This window comes from Danio rerio, chromosome 18 (genome assembly GCF_052040795.2).
Source record: "Danio rerio strain M-AB ecotype USA chromosome 18, GRCz13ab, whole genome shotgun sequence".
In the NCBI taxonomy this organism is placed as follows: Eukaryota; Metazoa; Chordata; class Actinopteri; order Cypriniformes; family Danionidae; genus Danio; species Danio rerio.
Genome location: NC_141038.1, coordinates 49,103,246 through 49,116,740, shown reverse-complemented (window position 1 = coordinate 49,116,740; position 13,495 = coordinate 49,103,246). Strand labels below are relative to the sequence as shown.

Here is a 13,495-nt window from a genome sequence, read left to right as displayed (position 1 = left end):
TTAACTTTCTGTATGAAACGTCAAACAGACACAGATGCTCCTGTCAAACCTCCACTTTTTGGAGGACTAAGTTCTCTGTGATCCTTCCTATTGTAAAGTCATGCAATGTGAAAGCCCCTGTCACCAATCCATCTAGCCTAGATAGTCTCGCAGTGAAAACATCTGTGACATGGCTACTTTTAAAATCATGCAGTCTGAACTCGGCATAAGGTGGAGCTAGACACGCAGCTGAAAGAGATACGTCACATGCAGAAGCAGGAGAATGAAAATAAAGGAACTGCCATGTTTTAAATACACAGCCGAGACATTACACCGTAATAATAGGGTATATGCCGAGCTAGTGTTTTTCCCATACTGATAAACTTCCGGTGAGCTGTTATTGTGAACTTTTTCCCATTTTATATGGTTCCTTTTACAGCATCCACGTTGTAATGTAATTTAAATACATTCAGTTAAATAAACTTTGGCATTTATTTAGTTGCTCAAGCGTAAAATGAGACAAAAAGCCGTTTACTTGCACGCACACGTCAGAATCTGCAGGCTAGCGCAGAAGCTCCATTGAATATACTGGGGTAAAATAAATGCTCATATTATAAAGACATGGCGGGGGGAAATGTAATTTACTGCAGTGCTTCTTGTACAATCTGAGACCCACTTTATATCGGATATCACCCAGCTAGTGGAGATCGCTGATTTATAAAGAAAACAGACCTTAAATGCGCCAATTTTTCCATTGCATACAGTATGCCGGAAGCGCTTAACCCAGGTTACTGGCAAATTAAAAGTCCCATTAGCATGCTTCGGCATATACCCTATATATACATATAATAATAACGAGCCATGGTCGACCTGAGTTCAAACAAAGGCAAGAAGAAGAGCAGATTCTACCCTGTGCCGCATAGTTTTTTTACGAGGCTGTCTAAAGCGCGAGCGCCTTCGCTTTCTCGATTGGACTCGCGTACCCTTGGTACTCTTTAAGCCTGATTTATACTTCTGCATCAAGTGACCGGCGTAACCCACGGCGCAGGCAACGCGCGTGGCTGTGCATTTATACTTCTGCGCGCTGTCTCTGTTGGTCTGCATTAACACTTCCGAAACGCTAGTGGGCAGTGAGGTGTAAATGTTCCTCTGTGTCGAGTTTCTTCTCTGCTTTTTTGCTTTTCCTGAACACCTCCGGGATGTACAAGTGGCTCAAACTCACTCATTTTGAGGCAGGAACCGGCGGACGTGCAACAACTTTAACTATGAGGTAAACACAAAACAAAACTTTCCATCCGGAGCTCCTTCACGGGACTCCACACTTGTAAACAATCGCTATATCGGGCTCGCACCATTCACGCGGCTCTCGGTCCCGCCCAGACTCGTCAGCGCTACCAAGCCGACCAATCACAGAGCTTACGCTACGCGTCGTTGTGACGTGTAGTTACATTTTTTGAGAGGTGCACATCAGTGACGGCGATAGCCATGGCGAAGGGCTATGCGTCAGCGCCTTAGCATACGCTGGCGTTTGACGCAGAAGTATAAATCAGCCTTTAGGCAGTGGAAACGCAAGCCTGATAAAGGTGACCTGTACCGACCCATACCGTACAGTACAAGTCAGTGAACACAGGCCATTAAAGACTTAACAAGGTTTATTAGGCAGGTTATTGGTTTGTTCTGTAGACAAATTAAAACAAATATTGCTTAAGGGGACTAACAATATTGACCTTTAAATGGTGTTTCAAAAATTAAAACTGCTTTTATTCTAGCCGAAATAAAACAAATAACTTTCTCCAGAAGAAAAAATATTGTCAGACATACTGTGAAAAAATCCTGAATCTGTTAAACATCATTGGGAAATATTTGAAAAAGAAAATTGACAGGAGGGCGAATTATTTAGACCCTAACTGTACATGATCTAATTGATTTATTTGATTTTTTTTTTTTTGTATTGTTCTGTTTTATGTTAATGCTCTGCATTTAATACTCATCTGTGTTATTTGCAAATAAGAAAGTCAAGAAAGTTCAAATCAAATATGAAAAAGAAATGGGCAGATGACATTTGAAAAAGCACTGAAACACACAAGCTCATTTTCATGACAGCCGAAACATGAATCAGCTTCAACAGCTCTGTCACTGGCTCTCATGGGAAGCCGACTGAACACACAAAAAAACCTTATCTAGGGCTGATCAAAATGCATGAGGGATCGAGAACAGAACGATCTAGAAACCAAAGGCATTGCCAAGAACATCAGCTCGACCGAAAGAAGGACAGGAAGTGAATAAACGTGCAGAGGGTAAATAGCCAAACCCTACACATTCCCGCACCAGCTCAATGCATCCCATTATTTACGTAACAGCCATGTTAAAACGCCTCTAGGTAAGCATAATGCCAAAAAAAGCAAGACTGAGAAGAATTTGTCGTGTCTGGCTGGATTAAATGAATGAGAGAAGCCTGGCATGAAGCGTTTTGCACTGCTCTTCAGCACGTGCAGGACACCCCCCCTCCCCTCTCCCCAACACTCTTCCCATGGCCCTCTAACGCGCTCACGTTGCACAAACACACAGCATTATCCAGCACCTATCAGCTGCCAAGGACCGCTGCACGCATCACCGGAACACAGGATTGCAATTGGCTGTCGGTGCCAAGTAAGGCGGGTCTAAATTATGTAAACAGATCCAGCTTTTAAATACAGGGTGAACAGCCAATCGCTGCACATTCATGGCATATCTAGTGATGTACTGACTGGCTGAGAGATACACAGACAGAGAGAGAAAGCGTGATGGAAAAAGACAAAGAAAATTGTGGCCAGCACTGAAGCCTCTCTTAACATGCTGACTAAACGCTGACGGCGGGAGTGCAATGCACAAACAAAACAAACACAAAAGGGCTTGGATATGCTTTTAGCAACACAAACAACACCTGCAGAGCTTTCATGATAAAGGGATAGATCAAATTTAAATCTTGTATTAATTTACTGTATGCCTCCATACAGAAACAATCATGTTTATAGGATTTTTTACATTATATTTCTATATTTTTTTTGGTTTGTTGTTGTTAAAACTTAAAGGAAAAGTTCACCTAAAAATCAAGATTCTGTCATATTTACACACCCTTTACTTGTTTCTTTCTTCTGTTAAACACAAGAGAAGATATTTTGAAAAATGTTGAAAACCTGTAACCATTGACTTAATAGTAGGAAAAACAAATACTATGGAAGTCAATGGTTACAGGTTTTCAACATTTTTCAAAATATCTTCTTTTGTGTTCTTTTTTTAAGGATTTGAAGAGATAGATCGGGCTCTTAAAGGGCTAGTTCACCCAAAATTGAAGATTCTGTCATCATCTACTGAGCCTTTACGCCCCATTTACATGGGGCTTCAGCGTCAACGCTTGACTGAAGGCGTGTCTGAAGTTGGGGCTGAAATGATCGTCATAGAAGCGTCGGCCAATGAAATACAGTCAGCAATAGGACACTGTCTAGCTGGTGTATGTGCATACAGCGATCTGATTGGCCGACGCTTCCCAACTTCTGCAGCGAGCAACGCCTCTGAAGCGGCGCTGACGGATCCACAATGCAGTTCGGCAACGCCTGACGTCACCATTCAAAGTGAATGGGAAGCGTTGACGCTGATGCCCCGTGTGAATGGGGCGTTACTTGTTTCTTTTCCTTTTGATGAACACAAAAGAAGATGTTTTGAAAACGTTGAAAACCTTTAACCAATGACTTCCTGGAAGGCAAAACAAATACTATGGAAGTCAATGGTTACAGGTTTTCAACAGTTTTCCAAATTTCTTCTTTTGTGTTCAACAGAAAACCAGTAAACTGATCAAACAGTTTACAGATTATCAGTTGACATCTATTGTCAGTAAACTCACAGAAGAGTTTCAAACCAAGCTACTTAATACTTTTTAAACCAAAACTACTTAATACTGCATGGGGAAATATTTCACCCTCGTGCAAAAATTCTCAACTGCTCAAATTCCAATTGGATTGACTGGATTTGACTGGCTTACCTATGTGCTGTTTCAAACCACATGTTCAAGTTCAAGAGCAATACATTCAAACTAGAGCTGCACAATATGTAGTTTCAGCCTCGATATCGCAATGTGCTCATCTACAATAGTCACATTGCAAGATCTGCAGTGTTGAGTCTGAATTACAGTTGACCAGGAGCTACAGAATTGTATTTAATGAATGTATTTATATGGAATTTATACAAAAAATGCAACAAAAAAAATAAATACTTAAGACTTTTTGTCTTGTTTCTAGTCCAAATATCTACATTTCAAAGCGAAAACAAGATTATTTTACTTACCCAACTCACAGGTAATGTTGCTTGTTTTAAGTAAAAACAATATTTTAACTTAATCTAAGTATTTTTAAATATTTAGACTAGAAACAAGATAAAGCAAAGTAAAAAAAAAACATATTTTTGCATTGATTTCTGTACCTGAATTCTCTTAGGCGGCAGATCTTGATGGTCAATTCCGATTTTGTGACTGTATCCGATTTTTTTGATGACCTGCTAACACCATCTTTTAAAAGTGATTCGTATCGGATCATCTGCATTTACACAGCACACGGCAAAGGCGCAATGACCAGGAAAAAAAAAAAAAAAATGAGCGGGCGCTGACTAACAGCTGATAATTAAAGAGTGCTCTTTCTCTATTCCTGTATGTAATCTGTTCGCAGCTTTTGACAAGCTGTTTTACCATAGTTTATGTCAGAAAGGTTCTCATTTGTCCATCTTCTTTTGATATATTGGCTTTTTGAAACCTTTAGGCATCTTAAATGTAATGTCCATGACGTGATTTATGCACGTTGATGTATACACTAGTTTTATATTAGTTTATATTGGTTACGTGGCGGACATTGCGCTCTCTCTCTCTCTTGTTAACATGCTTAAATACCTGTGCTATATGACAATATAAAAGCTGTTTAAGTCTTCTTGTATGAGATTTAAGGTTTGGGACTCTGCTGAAGTCTGTTCTGAAATGAAAGTGTCAGACTTGACGTCATTCGCTATGGTTTTTAATGAGGTGTGACTCGCATTGACAGGTAAATATCTGATCTACCTGCTTACACTGCAGGCATGAAAACACAGATCCGATTCATATCGGATAAATTTACACATGTGAACAAGGCCTGAATCTGATTTGAGTAAATCTGAATCCATGTGATTTGTTCCTGCTTACACGTACATGGGTCATATCCGATCTGTGCCACACAGGAGAAAAAAACGAAATTAAGGGTGCTTTCACACCTGTGAATCGATTCAGTTGTTCCGAAACAGAGATTACAATTGTTACATTGTTGCTCTTGGAGCGGTTCGCTTTCACACTGCAAAGTTTCTAATCAGACCAAAAGAGCTAAAACAAGTCACGTGCGAGTAAACTCTCCTTATATTGGTCAGAGTGTCAGGGTGTATTTTGCAGCGTCCCGCTCAGCTGTCAGGAGAGATGGTGCTTTGGTGGTGATTGACAGGGTGCGCGCGCGTGACGCGATGGAGAGGGGTGAGAAAGGTGCGCGACGTTGCCTATTTGAGGACCGGGAGGGAGACACGAGATTACCGGGAGATCATCACTCGTTTGCGGGCATCTGGAGACTCGCAAAACTTCCCGCCCTACTCTAATTCTCTCTTCATATAGCCGTAAGCCTATTACATATCCATAAAACACTGTGATATAACCGCGCTCGGATCGGATCGCTTTCTCACTGCAATCGAACCGCTCCAGGGTTCGTTTCAATCGAGCCGAGACCACCTTATTCAAGCGATTTCTGAGCGATTACTTTGGCGCAGAACAGATCGCGATTGAACTGTTCACATATGCCAAACGAACCGCGCTAACTGGGCAAACGAGACACGTTCCGAAACAAAAGTGTAGGTGTGAAACCACACTAAGTCACTTGAACAGTGCAGCCTTAGACTCCCCAGAAAACCGATTCAAAGCTATCTTGTGAAACTGTATTCATATCGCAATATTTCTTGCAGATTTTATCACAAATATTTGCAATATCGTCCAGCCCTACTTCAAACATTTCATTTACCAATCGACACTGCGTGTATATTAGACTAACCTGCACTTTAGACAGCTCATAATGGTCTCCGTCAGGTCCGGGTAAGGTCTCTCTGGATGGTACGGCTCTGTACGCAGAACCAGCTGCCAGGCAGTCCTTTCCCAAATCATGTCCTTTCATCTTCTTTTACCAACATAGGAGCGCTTTTGTTGCTTCAACTCAGAGCTTTATATTGTCAAAGTCACCAAATCTGAAGAGAAAGAAGGAGGATGGGTTAGTGAACGGAAATGTTACTCTAGTTTAGTCAGCATCAATCGAGCCGTTATATGCACAAATCCCATTTAAGCCCACCTCTGAAGTTTGACTAAATGTGTTTGTGCTGGTTAATAATTGTATGTACAAGCATCATATTTGGCCACATAGCTTGTCGTAAAGCTGACAAGGTGGCTCAGTTGTTAGCACTGTCGCCTCACAACAAAATGGTCACTGATTCGAGTCCCAGCTAAGTCAGTTGGCATTTCTGTGCGGAGTTTGCATGTTCTCCCTGTCTTGGCGTGGGTTTCCTCTGGGTGCTCCGGTTTCCCCCACAGTCCAAACACATGCGCTATAGGTGAATTGATTAAACTAAAGTGGCTGTAGTGTATGTGTGTGAATGTGACAGTGTATGGGTGTTTCCCAGTAATGGGTTGCAACAGAAAGGGCATCCACTGTGTAAAACATACACTGGAAAAGTTGGCGGTTCATTCCCCTGTGGCGACCCCTGATGTATAAAGGGACTACGCAGAAGGACAATGAATGAATGATGAGTTTTATGTAAATTTAAGTGATATCTACTGTAAATGAAGTGACTTTTAGCAGCTACTTTCAAGTAATAACCTACCCACATGGCTATTTTTGGTCAAATTTTGCACATGACTTGGTGAATTTTATGAAAACATCACATAAAGGAGAAGAAGATATTTATTTTCTTCACAATTAACACCAATTTTTATCTAAAATGGTCACAATCGCATACAAAGGGCATTTTTACTGTGTTGCAGTAAATAAATAAATTCGAGTAATAAAGTTCTAATTTGAATAAGCTAAAATGATTGGCAGTACAATTATTAAAATCATATTGCATTTCTAAATTTAGATCCCAAATTATCAGCCCAGCAGACAGACAACATCGTAAGATGTTAATATTAGGTTAGATTTAGGTTCTTCAGCGTCTAAGGACGTTATTTTGACATCCAATAATGACGTTGATAGTTGGTTGATTTTAGGTTGGTAGAAAGTGACCAAAATCCAACGTTGAGCCAATATCTTAAACCAGGGGTTCCCAAACTTTTCAGCCCGCGACCCCCAAAATAACAATGCCAGTGACTCGCGACCCCCAATACCCTCTGAGGTGGTTATAAATACAGAAACCTTGCATACATTGACGCAGACGCATCAATTAAATTTGTGTCAGTGCTTTAAATGTGCCAGAAAGTATAACCTGATGTTATAAAATCAAAATGCATCTGACGCTATTGCTGCCTTTAATATAATGTAATTACCCCAGGGGTCGCTATCCAATAGAACTAGTAACTATAAGCTACTATAGTAACTATACACTATATAGTAACTATAAACGACTATTTTTATTTTCAGTATAGTTTTGGATAAAATATGTTAATTCTTATGGTTTAATAAAAATAAATAGATTTTTGGAAATCACCAGGCGACCCCCCTTCATTGCCCCGCGACCCCTCGGGGGGTCCCGACCCCCACTTTGAGAACCACTGTCTTAAACCAACGTCATATTGACATCAAACACTGACATTTATTCATCAGCTATGGCAACCAAAATCCAAAGTCCGATAGACATCATAGTGGTAACGTCTACACCAGGGGCTTCCAAACTTTTCAGCTCCCGACCCCCAAAATAACAATTCCAGTGACTCATGACCCGCACTATCCTCAGAGGTGGTTAGGGTTATTGTTGTTATTAGGGTTATAAGTGGTTATTGACAACACAAAAAAGTGCAACAGTCTAACAACAGTATAATTTTTACAGTCATTATTCATTTTTTAATGTAAACCGCACTTAATGAGACTGGAGAGTGCAGTGTTTACAGCTCAAGACTCTTGGTTTAATTTTGGAGATGATCTTTGGAGCCTCTATGTTCAGTTGTAGTTATTTTTAATGTATGCGAGTGCCGTAAATATGTCAAAGTTTTACATTGGGACGTAAAATCAATCTGCTGCAACTAACACTACTGCTGTGTTTTTAATCTAGCGTAATAACCCCAGGGGTCGCTATCCAATGGAAAAAGAATTTAAAGGCTGATGGCTTTTTCTTTGCATGTTGTTTTTTATGTAACTATTAAATACTATTTTATCTTCTGTAGGTTTGGATACATTATGGTAATTCAAATAGTTTAATAACATATGTGAGATTTTTGGAAATCAGCAAGCCCCAGGGGGTCGCAACCCATACTTTGGGAACCACTGGTCTACACAATGTCAAGCTGTACCATTATTAGACATTGCCATTTTGTTGTTATTAGGTTGCGTTGGAAAGTGACCAAAATGCAACGCCTGTCCAACGTCAACATTGACGTTGGCCTGATGTTGGGTTCTGACATCAACCAGATTTTCATTTCCAAGCAAAATCCAACGTCCCACGACGATGGGGTACAACGTCTACCTGACGTCATGTCGACGTTCTGTGCCTGCTGGGAGGACTAAAGACCATTTCAATGTGGTCATGTCTTTGGCCCATGAACATTTCCTGCTTGTTATCAAACTATTTCATAACTGTAATCATCATAACTTAATGTTAAAACAGCTGTCATAACATTATTTATCAATTTGGGGCTCTTTTTGGATTCTCGGATGAAATAGAAACTAAAAATGTAAAACAGGAAATAAGTTGGGACCATTGTTTTTGTTTACATCCCTCAAAATGGTCTATAGTGCATCTAATGTTTTGCATTTCGTCAGAAAAAAAAACGTAAAAATGCAATTTATTTAATTTAAATGAGCATATATGAACGCCAGTACAACAAGCACTAAAATTATGTATAACTGATAAGAAAATACAACTTATAGCCTAATACATAATGAATTTTTACACATTTGATTAACGAGAATGTACATTATAAGAAAGAGTGCAAAATCTTCTTACTTGTAACGTTTTACAGGAGCAAAAATCATATCTTTACATTTATTTCACTTGTACGATATGCCCGAACAAGTTCCCATCACGTGACTCACATATGATGCCTAAAAACATTGCCGCTAACGATGCTGACTATATAGACAGCTCGCTAGATTTTAACACACGACCAATATGTTTTTTTTATTACCGGACATTAAAGAGATGCTGTCGTGAATGAATATACACATAAATATATCGATTTATTCAGAGAGAGAGAGAGAGAGAGAGAGAGCGGGGTTTATTTGACGACTAACCTAATGCGCTTTGACTAATAGACTGATTTCTCGGAAGACGCAGTAAAAACACAAACGATGTCTACATTAGGTGACATTTGATATCTCTATTAGTCTTTGTCGTGTTTGTCTGAGTATAATAGGCCCCGCATCTCAAGTCAGAACAAACAGTTCCCGAACAAACAACAAACCACACGGGCTTTACTCAGGGACATCTAATGGGTTTCAGACTAAACCAAACAAAAAACGGGGGAACGTATATAATATATAGGCTACTTAACATCTAATCAGATAAACAGTATTTTTATTATGGCAAAAAAACACACCTTAAATAGATATTCCTGTTGTAATAATGTAATTTTGTGTGTTTTGGTAGAAATCGATATTTATGCTGTCTCCAAGATTATTATTATTATTATAATACATGATTTAAAATGTTATCAAAATGCATTAGATAAATTCATATTAAATATCCCGTCATCATCTGAACTCGAGACAATAGATGTCACCTACATCAGGATATAAGACACCGACTAAAAAAAAGGATGTTCATCCTGGCAACGCAATATAATACGAAAAAATGCTTTTGTTATTATTGTTATAATCATCTTATACATATATAATATTTACAAAGACATGTCAAACGAATTTAAATGATTAACGTTACGTTTTTAAAATAATACATTTTGTTAATATGGTGTAAAAATAACAAACATCAAATAGCGCAAAGAATATTAAATCATATCTTAAAAGCTAAAAACTAGACAAAAAAGTGTACATTGCAGCAGATACCTGTTCCTCTTGGTGGTCTGCAGATCTTCAACAGCGGATGAAGCAAAACAACTTCGTTATAAACCAGCTATTTGAAGGATTCAGCTGGGCGCCGCTCTGGGAAATGTAGTTTATGCGCGTTTACAAGCGGTTTTGATCGGATATGATAGAACTACAGCACCCACAATTCACCACAAATGGAAAGCGTCAGAGCGCAGACAAAAGGCGGAGCTTATTCTGCAAGTAAAACGGGGCGCGCATCCTCTGCAGTCAAACTGATAGTATTGCAGTATGATGATGATGATGATGATAAGTGGAATTTTACCGTAGCAGAAAGTACAGCAAGGTGAAGAAGATGATGATACTGCACAAAATAGGCATATAATTTCATCTCAAATTATACCTGACACACACGTTCGAACGGTCAAGTCAATATTCCGACTTTAAAATATGATTCAAAACGCCATCTTGTGGATTTTAATAATTATCTGCAAGTATAACCTCGCACACAGCAGTTCTGTAAACTTAATTTGGTACAATTCAATGAATTTCCCACTATTTGGTTTAGCTTTATACCAGAGTAAGTCATAAACTAAGAGTTAAGCAGTTTTAATAATGTAATCTTTGGATGCAATTAAAATTTTAGGGTTTTCAACATATTAGACGACAAATAGATTTCACTGTTTATTATAAATTATAACTCACAAACTACACAAAATTAAGTTGCAACTATGTTTAGTGGAAAATACTGACTGTAAAATTCTCCGTTAAATTGTATTTATGATCTAAGTTACCGTTAACGTTGTGTGTGTGTGTTTGATTAAATTATATTTGCTTTTTCTAAAGGTCTAATAACATTTCTTCCTGATATCAAATGCTGATAAAGAGAAAACTTGAATAATCACGATCAATTCTTAAGTCCTCTGAAGTTAGCATTAGCATAGTAAACATTAGCATCGTGTTGACTAAATATTAGTAGAATGAAAATATGCCACTTTAAGCAAAAACCCCTCAACATTAGTGTCAATTTATGAGCTAAACACATCACGAGTAGTTTAAATATTAAAACAAATTATATTTCACTCAAACTAATAAATCTCAAGGTTTTCAATAGCTGTATGGAGAAAATATGCCACTATGCAAAACAAAACCCTTAATGCTAGTTTCAATTGATGTGTTAAACATACCACCAGTAGATTACATAAACAAATGACATTTGACTCAAACAACTAATAAATCTCAAGGTTTTCAACAGCTGTATGGCTAAAATATGCCACTTTATGCAAAAAAAAAAAAAAATCCCTAAGTATTAGTTTCAATTTGCGAAACATATCACCTGTAGTTTAACAAATAAATGACATTTCAATTTAACAACTACAAATCTCAAGGTTTTCAACAACTGTATGGTGAAAACATGCCTTTTTAAGCAAAAAAAAAAAAAGACCTAACATTACTGCCAATTTATTTGCTAAAGATGCCACCAGTAGATTAAAGAATTACACAAATTACATTTGACTCAAACTACTATAAATCTCAAGGTTTTGTGGTGAAAATATGCGAATGTGCAAAGAAACCCCTAAACATTAGTGCCAATTAATATGCTACACATCACCAGTAGTTTAACACAAAAAAAAAAAATTCACTCAAACAACTAATAAATCAAGGTTTTTAATAGGTGTATAGTGAAAATATGCCACTTTATGCAAAAAAAAAGCCCTAAATATTAGCTGAAATAATACGCTAAACGCATAACAAAAAGTTTAACAAATAAAACATGACATTTCACTTAAACAACTATAAATCTCAAGGTTTTCAATAGCTGTATGGTAAAAATGCCACTTTGAGCATAAAAAAACCCTTAATATTAGTTTCAATGTATATGCAAAACACATCACGAGTAGTTCAAAGAATAAAACAAATGACATTTTACTCAAAAAACTAATAAATCAAGGTTTTCAATAGCTGTATGGTGAAAATATGCCACATCATGCAAAAAACAACAACTAAATATTAGTCACATTTATTGGTCACACTTTACAATAAGGTTCATTAGTTAATGTTAATTAATGCATTTACTACTGTATTTGTTCATGTTAATGTAAATACAGTAGTTCATTGTTAGTTCATGTTAACTCACGGTGCATTAACTAATGTTAACAAGCATGGAATTGGATGTTAATAATGCATAAGTAAATGTTCAATTATGATTAATAAATGCTGTACATGTGTTGTTCATGATTAGTTCATGTTAGTAAATGCATCAACTAATGAACCTTATTGTAAAGTGTTACCAATTTAATTGTTAATCACATCACCAGTAGTTTAAAGAATTAAACAAAGTACATAATACTCAACCATAAATCAAGTTTTGTAAAAATATACCACTTTATGAAAAAAAAAACCTTACTGCTAAATTATTTGCTAAATATGTCACCAGGAGTTTACAGAATAAGACAAATGACATTTTACTCAAACTACAACAAATCTTAAGCTGTAATAGCTGTCAATAGCTGTATAGTGAAAATATGCCAATTTATACACAAAAAAACCCCACAATAGTGCCAATTTATTTGTTAATCACATCACCAGTAGTTTAAAGAATTAAACAAATTACATTATACTCATCTTTAAGTCAAGTTTTGTAAAAATATACCAGTTCATGTAAAAACCCCCTCAACATTACTGCCAAATTATTTGGCAAACATGTCACCAGTAGGTTTTCAAAAGCTGTATAGTGAAAATGTCACTAAGCACAAAAAAAAAACAAGTGCAAATTTACTTGCTAAACACATCCAGAGTAGTTTAAAGATTAAATCAAATGACATTTTATGCAAACAACTAATAAATCTTAAGGTTTTTAATAACTCTGATTTGAGTGCATTCACAATTTATTGTATTTCCATAAAACAGCTACACTGAATAGATTTGTTTTGAAAAGCACTACAAATACTAGATTTATAAATACTAATAAGAATACTACGTATTTTCATTTTAGCCATGTAGAGGGTTTCCAAATCTAACTTGTTTTACTATTCCTCAACAATATACGTCAAATATACAAAGAAAATAAGAAATAAAGTCACATGGCATCTTGTTTATATCAGACTCATCCCATGTACTTTCAGTGTGAACTCTACTCAGATTTGCATTAATGGCCTCTGAAAACGAGTTAAGTCTAAAGATTAAACATCTCTGAGCGGCTTCAGACAAGCTCAGCAGTTCATCTCGTTTACCCAGCAGTCAGTATTTTTCCATTTGCATTTCCTGCTTTCTTGATCTGTAATAAATCTTGACAGTCGGTC

The 13,495-nt window shown here is 37.2% G+C and overlaps 2 protein-coding genes across 5 annotated transcripts in view; both read right to left on the bottom strand.

Moving 5' to 3' along the window:
• abcc5 (ATP binding cassette subfamily C member 5) overlaps nucleotides 1–10,246 on the bottom strand; it is a 60,747-nt gene extending 50,501 nt beyond the window's left edge. For 3 of the 4 annotated variants that reach the window (XR_015514202.1, XM_087291656.1, XM_087291655.1), the window contains exons 1-2: nucleotides 10,215–10,246; nucleotides 6,063–6,252 (exon numbers count right to left, since the gene is read on the bottom strand). Coding sequence is in view for 2 of the 4 variants with exons in the window: in XM_087291655.1 (XP_087147781.1) it covers nucleotides 6,063–6,182 (120 nt within the window). In the remaining 2 variants the exon portion in view is untranslated. 4 annotated transcript variants of the gene reach the window in all.
• depdc7a (DEP domain containing 7, paralog a) overlaps nucleotides 1–13,495 on the bottom strand; it is a 152,357-nt gene that overhangs the window by 23,922 nt on the left and 114,940 nt on the right. The window lies entirely within an intron of this gene.